Genomic DNA, 16,325 nt, shown 5'->3' on the forward strand with positions numbered 1-16,325 from the left:
TTGGATTACAATAATGTTTTCCTTTGCCTTGTCTAGTGGTTTCACATATATATGTCATGAGTGAATTTTTAATATTTGCATCCAATAAAGTAGGAAAGTTTTCTTTATGGTGCAACTTTAACCTATCATTATCAAGACATGATATTTTCTTGTATTTTCCAATTATTACATTTGATATATTGGGAATGCCATAAGAAAATGTTATAGTATTCAGATCATTATATTATAAAAATAATAAATAGGTCTAGACAAAATGTTTATAAAGCAATGGACATCATTGCCTAAGGTCTAATGGTTGTTTTTAGCATGTGCCAAGAGAAAACATGTTCGAATTTTTATACTTTTTAAAATCTATAATTTTGAATAAGATGACATTTTAATGATTATAAAGTGCTTAAAACTTGTGGTGATTTTAAATATGTCAAAGTTGGATATACAAATAAAATTCCACACTAAAATAGTTGAAGAAAGAAAAAGCTTATATATAAAGTGGGAAAAAATTGTGTTGCTTCATTTAAAGAGAGGATAGTGTCAGATAATCATGTTAATAGTATCTTTTGAATTGTTTTAGTTCAAACAATTAGTATCAGATTTAAATCAATGATTCATCAATAAAATAAATATGAAGATAGTAGAGTAATGACGTATACTAGACTTGGTTTAGTGGGGCCTTTGATAATTTACCTATTGAGTTACTACCTTTATTCATATTTTGGAGGTGCAAACGCACAAAAATAGTGGGGGTTTTATAGGCTATTAATATCATATATGATATGAATGTGACGCACAACGAATCTCCAATTTAACTCATGAATCTTCATGAGCAAAATCATGTTGATTTTACCTAAATAGACAATATCAATTCATAAGTACCGTATTAGGAATACTTTTTAATTTGTTTTAACTCAACAATCATGACATTCATATGCTTATAAAAAGTTTTTCGTTAAAAGTAAAATAAAATATATGAATTACATTATTTTTAAAACACAATATTTTAAAAATATCATATAAACTGAAACGAAGAAACATTCGAGTGTTGAACTTCCAAGTTCCAATTAAAGAAAGTGTGATAGAAATAGCCGCCAACCAAATTAAAGAACTTTTTAATTTGTCCCTTCAAGTTTCGTTTTCTGATGAATGGGGAAACCTAATCATTAGCCCAACCTCCTAATTACAATAATAAAACCTCCAAATAAGGAAAAGCACACTTCAACCAATAGCAATGCATTTTTGTCACCCCCACCCCTCACCCACGCAAAAAAAAAATCTTGTCAGGTTAGGTCATATCGTTTGTATTCAGTTTTGTATCGAAAAAAGTATCAAGAAGTCAATATCTTGTAACAAATTAAAGAGTCAAACTTTATATTCGATAAAATTGATTGTTTATATCGATTATATTCAGATTCATGTTTGTTAGGTATATAAGGTAAGATATTTTATAACAAAAATGACTTTGTATCTATTAGGATTTATAAAGAAACTTCTGATAAAAAATAAAGAATATTTATTATTTCGCAACAACATTTAACTGAATATGATTTTTTTTGAAAACTGAGCTTTTAGTATAGGTTAAAAGTATTTTTAAAATCTATCGAACTTAAATATGATATTATACTTCTATAGCCATAAAAATACTTCATAAATAGTTAATAGAAAGTTACAACACGTGAAATATAAAGCGCACAAAGCAAGTCCATGTGTAATGCAACATACTCGATTCAAAAGGCATTGAGGGGGATCAATCTCGTATCACCCTTCAAACCAACTAAGCCATCCGAAAAGACGATCTATCTATTTTATAAGATAGAAATATAATTTACGATAGACCACTAACTTAATATAAATAACCGCTCATTTTATTTTAATTATATAATTGTCCAATTGTGTAACTTCCCTAAAGTTTTGCCTTTTAAAATGCCCCATCTAATATTTTCCTTTTTTTGATAAAAGCCTAGAACTCACGTTACTTATTTGCCTTTTTCAGACGATTCTCTGTTAAATGACATAATCACCCTTTATCCAACAGTCAGAAAGAGGCAACTACCATGGACAGAACTGTCATTTCAAATAACCAAAAGTAACTGACGGATTTCACATCTAAATATAAAAGTTTATCTTCACCGTTAAATATTGTAACGAAACATAATCAACGGCTAATAGTAGCACCCCACAATATTCTCCTGTACTTACGGTGCGCTCGATTCTCGCTTCCCGCTACTTTTCCTTTTCACACTTTTAACCGCTATAGAAACAAAAGTTCTTTTAAAATACTTCCGAAATCGTTTGGTATGATAAATAAGAATAATAAATTGAATTGATCATATATTTAATTTGAGATATTAACTAATTTTGAAATGATGTGAAATTGTTTTTAAAAAAAAATTACGAATGATTTAAAGTAAAAATTGCAAAAATACTTTTTTCAAAAACTTCAAAGTATCAAGTCTGTATCCCAAAGAATTCATCAAAAGCGAAAATTATCTATGATCAAACAGATACTTAGTAAAATGTATGTATTTACTTGTTCAACGTTATTTAAATTTAAGTGTTTATTTGTGTACGTCATAAATACTAGCTTATGTTATATTAAAAGACACGTTTATATATCATAACTTGTTCCTAATCACATTTTGGAAGTGTTTTTCTCATAATATAATTTAACAATCCTTTGTGGAACCGTTTATTTTAATTGTAATTTTTAATGTAAATTTAAATTAGTCGAACACCGAGCCGAAAAAAGGCAAAGGGTAGGATTAATTTCGAGAGCCGGCAGGATCTGGTTGAACCAAATTATCAACCACTTTCCTTCACACTTCTTGTTTTTTACAACTAAACAATTAAAATCAAATCATTTATTTCCAATTTGATCGATTTATTCATTTATTTATTTCCTTTTCTTTTTGATTATATATAACTCTCTAAATTATCCACACTTTTTCTCTTTTTCATTTTTTCTAAAATTATTCCCTTCTTTCTCTCTCTGCGTTTCTCCATTCCCGCCGGAGAACTGCTTTGTCCGCCGGTGAACAGTCGCCGGAGAAGTTGCAACGCGCATAGTTTCTCTGTTTCCTTGCTTTTGAATAGTGTCCGTTGTTTCCGCGCGTGGATAGAGTATCCGGAATCGCCGGCAAACGTTTTTCGTGTTGCCGGAAAGCTGCTTGTTCGCTGGTGTACAGGTCTCCAGAGTATATAAACTCACTCAGATTCTCTATTGTGTTTTGTTTTATAGTAGTGTACCTTTCCTGTGCGTAGTTCGATCGCTCGAGCTGTGAAGTCGTTCTGATCTCTGAGTTTGGCTTGGTTTATGCAGTCTCGAGGTAATGTAGCCAGCCTAATGCTTTGTTTATCGTTTATTGTGCTGTAAATTTTGTTCTAGGGCTTGGCTGACGGTCTCTCTCTTTTTTTTCTTCTTCCCTCGTTGTTGCTGTTTCTGATTTAATTTTCCGGTGAAGTGTAGGAGAAGACTGCCGGAGGGGAGTAGAGCTTTGGAATACGTTTGGAATACGATGCTATGAGAACAGTTGACGGTACAGTTTATATTTAGAAGAGTGTGACGTTTCGGGTAAGTTTTTCCTATTTTGATAATGGTGAATGCGATTTTGTTCTTTACGCTTGAAGTTTGGATCGCGAGAATTTTAATAAAAAACAAACAATTCCTATAGTTTTTTTTATTTTGAAAATTGAAGGTTCCGTATATTATGTTTTTGCAGTGTTAGTATTGGAATGAAACAGTCCTAATATATAGAACAGAACAGATACTGCAGATTCATATAGCTGATACTAACTAGTTTGGTTTGCCGCATAGTAGTAGTAGTAGTTTTCTCAGGAGGAGATGATCTTCAGTGGCCCTTTGAAATTTGAATGGAAGAAAACGCACCTATAAACAAAGGTGGAGCTAGGATTTTTGAGTTCATCAGTTCTAGATTTTTGAAAATGCAGCTTAATGGGTTCTTGGTAAATTATTTATACATAAAAATAAGTGATTTTTTAAACACAAATACATGGTTTGAGCCAAAATTACTGGGTCATGTTAAACCCGTCGCGAAGCATAGCTCTGCCCCTGCCTGTAATGATCTGTTGGAAAATCTGTGTAACTAAAATAGCTTTTGTAATGGGCCATAAAACCGATTTCCATTTTCTCTGTGGTTTCTTATGCAAAATCTGAAGTATTAACTTTAAATACATGCAGTATTTCTGTGATTACATATTGTATTGAATCACATGTTTAGGTGGTACTTTCTGGTATTGCTATATATAAATAACCTTTTTCCATATTTGAACCGTGTAACCATTTTTTCTACTTGTCCTAATTTATAAAAGAAACAAATGTAAATGAAGTATGTGAACTTGGACTATGGGTTTGTGATCTTTTCTTGAATGTTTCATCTAAAGGTTGCTGATAGAATGTCGAGAGAAGCTATGTTGGAGTTTTTGAAGCGAAAAAGGCTTCAACGAAAGAAAACAGAATCTATGAATGATTTGTCTTCTGTCAGCAATACGATGAGTAGAAGTGGAGGAGATGCCCTAAGATCTTCAGCTTCCTGTGGTGTAAGAATTCGTGTTAATGCTGATATGCATTCACGGTCTGGGACTTCTTTAAATGAAAGAGATGTTTTCCCAAAGCACAAGGTTGTGAAGTTTGATACGTCTGATCTTGAATGGACAGATAAAATTCCAGAATGCCCAGTGTATTATCCAAGTAAAGAGGAGTTTGAGGATCCTTTAGTTTATCTCCAGAAGATAACTCCCGAAGCTTCTAAATATGGTATGGTCTATGTTAATATTCTGTGTCAAATAAGTCAATGTCCATTCTTATGTTGCAAACATGATTCAATTAGCTTTCCGGTAGAATTTACGTGCTAGTCCTGATTAAATATGTTTCTGTGATGGACCCTGGCTGTCAAGAACATTGATGTACTTGCTATCTAGTGTCTTTGGCCTTATCTGTAGAGCTCTTCCCATTTATATTTTGGTAGCTCAAAGTTGTCCTAACTATTGTCAAAAACATACTGTAATTGCCTCTTGCTTTTTCTGGACCATGTTCTTGTCTAAGAATAGTTGTTGGTTCTGTTGGCTTCATTTGTTTGATAAGAGTTGATTCTACGTTTGAAATGTAACAGGAATATGCAAGATTGTTTCCCCAATCATGGCTTCTGTTCCTGCTGGAGTAGTTTTGATGAAAGAGAAGGTTGGTTTTAAATTTACAACAAGGGTACAGCCACTTCGTCTAGCTGAATGGGATACAGATGACAAGGTCACTTTTTTCATGAGCGGGAGGTTAGTTCCTCATCGTATTTGGTGTTCACTTAATTGATTATTTGTCAGCTTTTGAGAAAAAAAGTATGTTTTTCCAGAAACTACACATTTCGTGATTTCGAGAAAATGGCGAACAAGGTTTATGCTCGTAGGTATTGTAGTGCTGGATGTCTTCCTCCTTCATATATGGAAAAAGAATTTTGGCATGAAATAGCTTCCGGAAAGACTGAGAGTGTCGAATATGCATGCGATGTCGATGGTAGTGCATTTTCATCTTCTCCCGATGATGAACTTGGAAAATGCAAATGGAATATGAAGGTGTAGATTTCATAGCAAGTTTTTTTTATTGTGCTATTCCTAATATGGAGTTTCTTTATCTTTAGGGATATGTTCTATTGTCAGAATAAAACGAGTCTTTGTGCCTTGCATCTAGTGTGCAAATTTATTGTGCATTCATGTTTTTGAAACATTTTGTCAGTGCTAGGCCTTGTTAGTGTTGTTTGCTAGTGTTTTCCCTCAACGTTCTCTTTTACTCTTTTCCTTAGCTATTCTGGTATATCCCTTTTTTCTTCCTTTCTGACCCTTCCACACGAAGGACAGAGTAAAAAAAATTCTCATAATTTTCCGTGCATCAGCTTCTCCTGACTCCCGTCAACGTAAGATGTAGTATAACGGTGCTAATTGTCGTTTTGCTCATCTTTCTTCTAATAAATCCTCTATTTTTGGTTTCAGAGATTTTCTTGCCTACCTAAATCAATACTTCGACTACTCGAAAAAGCAATCCCGGTAAACAGATTAGTTTTTGCACCTTTATCATTGAAATTTTGATCCAACCTGATTATTCCTGACTTCCTATTTATGTATCTTATAGGGAGTTACCGAACCGATGTTGTACATTGGAATGCTATTTAGTATGTTTGCCTGGCATGTTGAAGATCACTACTTGTACAGGTGTGTTCTTTAATTCAAAGCATATATGTTAGTTCGGTCAATTTGGGGACTAATCATCTCTTTGTCTGTGTGTATAGCATCAATTATCATCACTGCGGGGCAGCAAAAACCTGGTACGGTATTCCAGGTCATGCAGCACTCGACTTTGAAAAGGTTGTCCGAGAGCATGTCTATAACAATGATATCTTAACCACCGATGGAGAGGATGGAGCTTTTGATGTGCTTTTGCAGAAGACAACATTTTTTCCTCCTAACATTTTATCAGAACATGATGTTCCTGTCTATAAAGCTGTTCAAAAGCCTGGTGAATTCATAGTAACTTTTCCAAGAGCATATCATGCCGGATTCAGCCATGGTAAGCCTCTATTTTCTTTTCTAGACTTAAGAGTCTAAGGATGCGTAATACCTGAAACCTGCAAGTCTGACAGCTCTCGAGTACTCTAATTTTCGGCCTTGATGTTTTTTTTTTTTAATTCTTGGGATTTCATCTTAGTTTACAATTAGTGTTAGTTAATTCTCTTTCCCTAATGTGTAGGTTTTAACTGTGGTGAGGCTGTAAACTTTGCAACTGGTGATTGGTTTCCAATCGGTTCAATTGCTAGCCGCCGTTATGCACTCCTGAACAGGGTGCCTCTTCTTCCCAATGAGGAACTTCTCTGCAAAGAAGCAATGCTTTTACATATGGATTTGGAACTTGAATGTCCAGCTTATTCATCTGCAGACTTGATCACCCACCATACCATCAAAGTTTCTTTTATAAATTTAATGCGGTTTCAGCATCGTGCTCGTTGGAGCCTCCTGAGATTAAAAGCATTTTCTGGTATATCATCATTTTCACACGGAACTATCCTCTGCAGCATATGCAAGCGTGACAGTTATGTAGCATATCTGAACTGCAGCTGCTATTCACATGCAGCATGCCTTCGCCATGGTATGTTTGAATAAAACCTTTTCTTTGTCTATACTTGTTAATTATAGTATTAGACTGACGACACACTTAAGAGCTGATGAATTGGTATAATGGTTTCTTCATCAGATCCTAGGTCACTTCATTTTCCTTGTGGCAGCAGTAGAACCCTTTGCTTAAGGGAAGATATTTTGGACATTGAAACTACAGCTAGAAAGTTTGAGCTGGATGACAATGTTTTGCATGATGTTGGGCATTATCAAGAAGGTGATGACTTTGCTCTCCTCTTGAAAATGTTTCCGCAAGTTGAAGAGGAAGGATATGTTCCATACTGTGAAATAAATTTTGAATGGACAGTAAAAGCTGAGGACTGGGTAGAACAAACATTTCATGAGCAAGCTTCCACAGCTCCTGCCTCTAGTATCGAACTTGTGCCCAATACTGGTTCGACAATGGAGCGGAAAGACTGCCTCCCCACTAATATTAATGTAAGTTACCTTCATCCAGGTTATTATATTTGTAGAACTGTTTTGACTTCTGTCATGCAGAAATGGAAATGCTTTAATTGATCTCAAGCTTATTGCTTGCGCAGGTACAGGAAAATGCTTATAACTCACAAGTAGGAAACCCTGTATCTGTGAAGCCTTTTGGAGACATTTCTAGGTGTAGAAGGGAAAGATCAGCTTGCTCACCTAGTGCTGACTATTTAAAAGTACATGAAAAAGTAGCTCATGTTTCAGATGTTAGAACTGTTATTGACCAAGACAATGATGAGTCTGATACGGAAATTTTCAGAGTGAAGCGACGTTGTAGAGCAGAACATGGAAGTAAACATGATTCAACATCAGTTAACGTTGAGCACCAGGTATGTAGATACTGAGGTCTTAGTTTGGGTGCAATCTTTTGCTCTTTTTCTGTTTTCAAATTAAAGTTTCTAGTTAAACAGTTCTATGACAAGGGGAAAAGGGTGACAAATAAGTACTTGTTGGTTTCTATTTAGCTTTTCAATGTGTATCTTCTGCCTTCATTCATGTTCTCCCCTTCGGTGTTTTGCATAAATTAGTCTTTAACATATATAATCTATATACTTCTTCTATTCTTGAAGGGATTGAGTTCATAATTTGCTATATAACCTAATAGTTAGATGGTCAAAAGATAAAAATTCTTAAGTAATAGAGAATTATAGAAGTGCTTAATATAATGATTTACTTCTAAAATATTTTTTGAATCATATTATTCTTTAGTTTGAGTTGAATAGATAAAGAAAGATATGCAAAAGTTGCTATGTAGTAGAAAGGCTGACAAGTCAAATTGCTACCAACATGGATTGTGGTGCACTGGTGGGAGTGTTTTACCCTTAACCAGAGGTCTCGGGTTCGAGTCCTGGGTATGAAGAAAATCTTGTTGGGAGCGCCACCCCTGAATGGGCCCTGCAGAGTGCGATCCGGATTTAGTCGGAGCTCCAATGTGGGCTCCGGACACCGGGTGGGAAACCAAAAAAAAAAGTCAAATTGCTAAACTTGAGATGCAAATCGTCATCGTATTGTTTTCAAGAAATCGTGAAACCAATGTTGAGTAGCTAGGTTTATAGGTATTTTATGGTAACTATAGATTAAGCTTTGCATTGCATCCTGGCTTTTGCTTCAATTTTGCAGTCAAACCCAATATTGAAATTTCGCTACTTTGCTTTATTAATCAGTTTCCTTATGGTTGTAAGAACTTTTTGATTTTGTTATCAAATTTGAAGCAAAATGAAGAGTGTATTTAGTTACAGGGCTCGCTCACATAGTTTTGCTAGCTACACTCTGTCAATCCAGGTGGGTTATTGGTAGTTTATGACTTTGTCTTGGTAGGTTAACAAGAAATGAAACTAATTGCTTTGTTTAACTGGATAGTATGGACCTTAACCTCATGTATCAAAGTAAAATTTTATATTGCTTATCTCCAAATGCTGTTGTATTTCTATTTCATTGACCAGTTGAAAATTGCATTCACCTTTTTTTTTCTTGCTTCAGTGAGGACATTTCTTGTTTTTGGTGTGAAATTCTACTATAAGCTACTGAAGTATTCTTGGCATTTACTTTTTCAGGGTTACAAACGATTAAGGAAACATCAAACTGAAAGGGTCGGGTCTTTGTATTCATCAGATGGTTCCAAGGCTGAAAATGTAACTCATAGTTCCAATGCTAATTCAAGCCATTCCAAGGAAGACAAGTCGGCCAGAGGTGGTACGCTTCCCATCTCTGTTAAGTTTAAGAAAGGGGCTAACAAAGAAGCATCTAGCAAGCAAAACGAGCATAAAAGAGATGAAAAGTCCGGGTATGAGTTGGGTAAGACTGTTGGAGAACCACCTCCAATAGAGATGGGACCAAAGAGGCTGAAAGTCAAGGTCCTTCAATTTTTAAGTTTGGAGGAAGAACTGAATAACTCGTAAAATCCAACTTCACTAACACCCATTTTCTCCAACGGGGACCTAACAAAAGGATGAAAAGCTAAATATTTAGGGGAAGCAGCTATGCAACTGTTAACCAAAACTTAGATTCAGGAAGTACATTCTATGTGCAGGCCTCAAAATGGGGCAAACGGAGCGCTGATGATTCTTATGGTTCTCGGGCCAGGGTGTTTTTCGTCTTTGGCAGGAGAACATCTCTATCTGCCTCGTGGGCAGAGGTAACTGATATTTGTGCTGCTAGGAGGTAGCAATGCGTAGTGGAATAGCCGATAATGGTATCTTTCCTTTGCCACGAGAAGATAGTAGATTCAGGTTAGGTACTTCACTCATGTACATTTTGTTATTAACAAATTGGTCGATTCTTGTGAGGTCCAATGTCCAATATCAGGTCAGGTCTCTGATTTAAATGTGACATCTACTATCTCCCTGTCAATGGCGTCATTATTCTTTTTGTAGCTAAGGGTCTTTTTGGCTTTGAGACTACATGAATAGATACAAAGAAAATTGTTTCGACAATTGCTTCAAGATTAGTTTTGTTTCCTAAATTCTTCAAGTACTGACCTTCACTTACTACTTTTATGTTAAGTTGTGTAGAATCTTCAATTTTCGTGTTGCACCTGTGTCAAAAGGACATGGGGTAGGATCTGTATGGAATATGGTCTATAGATTTTGGGTGCTTGACCAAAATCTATAGAGAAATTCGAAACACAGACAATGATTTTTGATTGGAACTTAATATTAAACCATAAAGAGATGCATATACACTTAATTATATATTACTATAGATTCGAACTCTTTTCGTGGCTCCAAGCTCTCCTTTTAATCATTCTTATTACTCATTCATTGAATTAAAGATTTATATTTTTAAAGAGGATTTATAGGTCAAGATGCATAAATGTTATCTTATCATTTTATTAATTATCCTTATCTAAGACGCAAAATTGCGACCTTAGTTAAAATGATAAATTATGTGCTCTCACTTAGAACTAAACACAGAAGCAAAACAATTTTTTGCGAGCTTAGTGCTTCTTTGATGGTAAAAGTGTGACCTCATACATATTGTTCTACGTGTATTATGTCACATAAAACTCATCATATAACAAGGGTTACGGTAGAATAGGAGTACTCTTTCATCCTTAATCAGAGGTCTCGGATTCTAGTCTCCATAGATACAAACTTTTTATCCTTTAATGTGTGGCTTCAAAGCAAAATCAGATTTAATTGAGTTCTAATACAAATATCAAACATTGATTTTTTTTTTATAAAAAAACTCTCATTCTCTATGTATATCTCACTTGATTTAAGAGAAGGGACCAAACATCATTTAATGATTTTCCAATCCATTGCTCTATGATTGACATCTCTCTGACCACTTTCCACTATACCTACTCATTCTCCCCACCCACCTTCAACTGCCCTGCCACTCCCTTCACTGTTTCTCTGACTTATTCATGCATTTTATTCATTTGCATGTACAGAATATAGGACCAGTAACAACTAACAAGAATCATGGTGATAGCATTTTTCGCATTTAATCAGAATTTTCGAGTTTAAAATTTAAAAAAATATCCTATTAAAGAGTGCTTGTTTTTAAATGAATTTTACATAGCGAGAATCTATATTAATCCTTCAAATGGATATTAAACATTAGAAGGAATAGGTGTAGAAATATAAGATGATTGTGTGATGTTTTGCTTATTCTAAAAAGTATATTTGAACAAATTAATTTCCTTGATAAAAATATATTATGAGGGGCTGGTTATGATAGAGACCATACTTCTTAATTTTACTTATTATAAATTAATAAAATCTAGTTTCATCTCTGTCCTTTCTCTGGACTGTGCTGTCTTTTTCTGCTCAGCATTCAAGGCACTTTTCAAACTATTCCTATAAGAATATGACTACTACACATTTGTGCAGTGGATTTAACTTGAGGAAAAAAATTGAGATTTGCCTTTGTAGTTTGTACTTTATATCAAAGGGTTTAATTTTGTTTTCGAGAATTAATTTAGATTTATATTGGAGTGGACCGACAACATAATTATTTTTTCAAGGAGAGGAGACTAATGGAGTAGTATAGGGTGAGAAACAGAAAAAAAAACTATATATATATATGTCCTCACTGAAATTTTATATTATTTCTAGTACTTATGACATATATTATGGTGATAAGGACATGTACGATAGAGTCGAACTTATTTTTATTTGTTTTGGTGATGAATGAATTGACACATCATAATAAAGGAGAAACTACCAAAATGTATATTATTTGTGGATGATATAATATTGATCGACAAGACATGTGATCGTGTTAACAATAGAGTCTAAAAGGTTTGTAGACAAATTCTAGAATTTAAAGGCTTCAGACTGAGTAAGACTAAATCAGAGTATATGGAGTGTAAGTTCAGTAATGCGTCACACAAGGCAGATGAACTCATGTCATTAATAAGGTTGTAACGGACGTCCATGAAATATTTCGGCCAAAAATAAGTCGGGATCACGTATCACCAAAAATTAATGGACTATAGCACACGAAAATCGGTAAATTTAGTTTTTCTTGTTTTGGGGCTCGTTTGAACTTGAAAATGTGTTTGTTTACCCCTCGGGACCAACTCATGCATTAATAAGGTTGAAATGGACGTTCATGGAAAATTTCGACCAAAAACAAGTCGGGATCATGTATTAACAAAAATTCATGGCCTATAGCACATGAAAAATGGTAAATTCGGGTTTTCCCGTATTGGGGCTCCTTTGAACTTGAAAATGCATATGTTTGCCCCTTAGGACCAACTGATCAATTAATAAGGTCGTAAAGGACGTCCATAAAAAAATTTGGCCAAAAATAAGTCAGGATCGCGTAACACAAAAATCTCATAGACTATAGCACATAAAAAATAGTAAATTCGGTCTTTCCCGCATTGGGGCTCTTTTAAACTTGATAATGTGTTTGTTTGCCCCTGGTGACCAACTGAATCCAATAATAAGGTCGTAACGGACATCCATAAAAAAATTGATCAAAAACAAATTGGGATCACATATCACCAAAAATCCATTGTGTATAGCACACGAAAATGGTAAATTCAATCTTTTTCGGATTAGGACTCTTTTAAACTTGAAAATGCATCTCGTCGAAAACGATAAATCCAGCGAAAGCAAGGGGTTTGTCTTCTGGGTTGAGCTCGTCGCACCAGGCTTGCCTGGTGCGGGTTACCTCTCCTATGTGGTTTGCGAGCTATTGCATAGGAGCGGGGGTTTTACACTGTGCGCACCCAAAGGGTAGCGGCTGCGGGTTTCCCTTATCATAAAAAAAAACTTGAAAATGCATATGTTTGCCCTGGCCTCGGGACCAATTGACTCCATTAATAAGGTCGTACCGGATATTCATAAAAAATTTCAGCCAAAAACAAGTCGGGATCACATATCACAAAAATCCATGGACTATAGCACACGAAAAATGGTAAATTCGATCTTTCCTGCATTGGGGCTCTTTTGAACTTGAAAATACGTTTGTTATCCCCTCATGACCAACTGACTCCATAATAAATTTTGGTAAAAAAACAAGTCAGGATCACGTATCATAAAAAATCCATGAACTACAGTACAGAGAAAAATGGTAAATTATGTCTTTCCCGCATTGGGGCTCCTTTGAACTTGAAAATGCGTCTGTTTGCCCCTCGGTACCAACTGACTCCATTAATAAGGTTGTAACGGGTGTCCATAAAAATTACGGCAAAAAATAAGTCGAAATTACGTATCACCAAAAATCCATAAACTATAACACGAAAAATGGAAAATCCAGTCTTCCCCGCATTGGGGCTCTTTTGAACTTGAAAATGCGTCTATTTTCCCCTCGTGACCAACTGACTCCATTAATAATGTCGTAACGGACGTCCATAAAAAATTTCGGTTAAAAACAAGTCGGGATCACGTATCACCAAAAATCCATAGACTATAGCACACGAAAAAATGGTAAATTCGGTCTTTCTCGTATTGGGGCTCTTTTGAACTTGAAAATGCGTTTGTTTGCCCATCGGGACCAACTGACTCCATTAATAAGGTCGTAAGGGATGTCCATAAAAAAATTCGGTCAAAAACAAGTCGGGATCACGTATCACTAAAAATCCATGGACTATTATAGCACACGAAAAATGGTAAAATCGGTCTATCCTGCATTGGGGCTCTTTTGAACTTGAAAATGTGTTTGTTTGCCCCTCGGGACCAACTGACTCCATTAATAAGGTAATAATGGACGTCCATAAAAAAATTCGTCCAAAACAAGTCAGAATGATGTATCACCGAAAATCCATGAACTATAGCACACGAAAAATGATAAATTCGGTCTTTCCCGAAAATGCGATTGTTAGCCCCTCGTGATCAACTGACTCTATTAATACGTGTGTGTGCCATTTAACTATGGTTAAATGATTAGTATTGTGTTCTAAAATTATATCGCTAACATAAAACTCTCTACATATACCGAGCGCCAAAAATCATGTTGCCATTATATATACAACACTCTAAACGCATGTGAGCCAATCACATACTTTAATACATTAGCTCAAACGTACAATTTAGGGATAAGGGTTTGAAAAATACCCTAACTTTGGTCGAATTTGCTGTTGCGCTACTAAACTTTCATGAGGACCTATTACCTCCCTAGACTATTTAATACCGTATTTTAAACATATATATTTGCCCACGTGGACATAAAAAATAATGCAAAATTATAAATAGTAATGTGTCCACGTGGGTACATATATACCTTTAAAATACACTATTAAATAGTTTAGGGGGTAAAAAATAGGGTATTAAATAGTCTAGGGAGGTAATAGGTCTCATGAAAGTTTAGTATCACAACAACAAATTCGACCAAAGTTGGGATATTTTTCAGACCCTTATCCCTACAATTTATAATTAAGATTATAGAAAATTATAAAAATAAAAGATCTTCAATAATTGAGTTGTAATCAATCATTAATAACTTTTCTTCTTAAGGTCAAGGTTGCTTTAAGTGGGGTATATATCTAAAGCTTTTTTGCAATACTAAAAACAAATGGAATAAAAAGAAGAAGTATTATTTCATATTCCTTAATATTGTAAACCATACACTTACTTTTTACTATAGATATAAAGGAAATAATAATTAAAGTGAATTATAATCTACACGTACATTGTTTCACTTTTGCCTTTCCATAGATGAAAGTTTTAAAGCAATTTTTACCATTTATTAATAAATTTAGAAGTGGATTTAGAATATAAAGTTTATCACAATTTCAAATTAATATACAATAATAATGATTTTTCAAATTCAAGTGATTTTTTTTAAGAAAAAAAAAAGTGATTTTCCATATTATTATTTAGAGGGAAATTCATGCAATTTAATTTTTCACAATTTTGAAACTCACATTGTTTGTTTAGGACAAGTAATATATGGAAAATTGAAGGATTTTTCAAGAAAAAGTGTGAGAATATTTTGGAAAGTCATTTGTGAAAATTTAAGTACAATTATTTATATTAAAAAAGGGGAACAAGATTTTGATAAAGAAAAAGATATACTCACTTAATGAGCATAAAAAGGACTACTATATATAACATCCTTTATTCTTTTCTTTGTCTTTTCTTCTTGTTATTTTTATTTCCTATTGTTTACATTCTTTTAGCTCCTTTACCAATAATTCCTCTAATCTTTTCCTTTCCAATATCTTTATTTGTTGGGAAAGTGTAAAGCATTTGCCAATGCCTAGGATGCAATAGGCATTCCTCCTCCAACAATAAATTTGGGTGGGATCGGATTGGGTTCAGGTTGAGGTTTGTGGTTAGGGTTAGAATTTGGATCTCAGATAATGATCGAGAGTCAAGATTAGGAATTAATTTTTGATCGGGGTCGAAATTTGAATATCAAGTTGGATATCTATTTTGAAATGGTCAGATTAAAGAAAAGTTTTGAAAATATTTTTTCTTAATTTATCTAGATAAATCATTTTCATTAAATTATAGGAAAATAAGTTAATCTGAAAAATATTTTTAGAATATTTTAGTCAACAAGAAATATTTATATTTCATTCTCATTTTTTTCTAACTGCTCAACTTAGTAGAGTATTAATTAGTGATATAGTAAACGTTTAAGAAAGAGATACTATATGCCGTTAAATTAAGGATTTAAGTTATATACATTAATCATGTAAACTTATTTTATGTCCTTAGTGAATTTTAACATATGACATCAGGTTAGTTAATTATTATCATTTTATTAAATTACCAATTTACTTAACATAAAGTCTTGCCGGTAATTATCCTCACTACAAATAAAATAGAATTAGTTATGAATTTCATCGTTAAATTAACGATATAAATATAATAGCTAATAATTTTATTTGAGAATGTGTCATTGCTAATTCATTTCTAAATATTATTAGCGATAAATTTTATTGTTTATCTATAAAATCTGCTATCACAAATTCTTATTTTTTCTTGATTAGTGCATAAAACTTAAACGTTTATACCAGAACTCTTATGATCAAGACCTTAAGTATCCATCTTAAGACGTACAAAGATTTTAGAATACAACAATAATATATTAAGTATAACTTCATAAGTAAAAATTTTTTTAAAAAAAAGATGTACACAAATTTTATCAGAGACTATTTATCAAGAAAAAGAATATTAGAGGACAAACGTATAAATTGGTAGTATATTTTTTTTTAAATATAAATGCCCCATACAATTACCAAGGGAAAGATAAAAAAATTTCTCTAG

General features: G+C 33.7%; 1 protein-coding gene across 1 annotated transcript; it reads left to right on the forward strand.

Moving 5' to 3' along the window:
* The first annotated feature begins 3,498 nt into the window (after positions 1 to 3,498).
* On the forward strand, positions 3,499 to 10,107 carry LOC125814450 (lysine-specific demethylase JMJ706-like). Its single transcript, XM_049493895.1, has 11 exons — positions 3,499 to 3,530; positions 4,407 to 4,768; positions 5,124 to 5,280; positions 5,358 to 5,577; positions 5,992 to 6,045; positions 6,131 to 6,210; positions 6,288 to 6,565; positions 6,746 to 7,141; positions 7,247 to 7,605; positions 7,710 to 7,982; positions 9,207 to 10,107. The coding sequence occupies exons 2-11, from the start codon at positions 4,408 to 4,410 to the stop codon at positions 9,549 to 9,551; spliced, it is 2,523 nt and encodes an 840-aa protein (XP_049349852.1). The 5' UTR covers positions 3,499 to 3,530; position 4,407; the 3' UTR covers positions 9,552 to 10,107.
* Positions 10,108 to 16,325: the final 6,218 nt, after the last annotated feature.

Source organism: Solanum verrucosum, unplaced genomic scaffold (assembly GCF_900185275.1).
Source record: "Solanum verrucosum unplaced genomic scaffold, falcon-dt-bn FXZP01000268.1, whole genome shotgun sequence".
In the NCBI taxonomy this organism is placed as follows: Eukaryota; Viridiplantae; Streptophyta; class Magnoliopsida; order Solanales; family Solanaceae; genus Solanum; species Solanum verrucosum.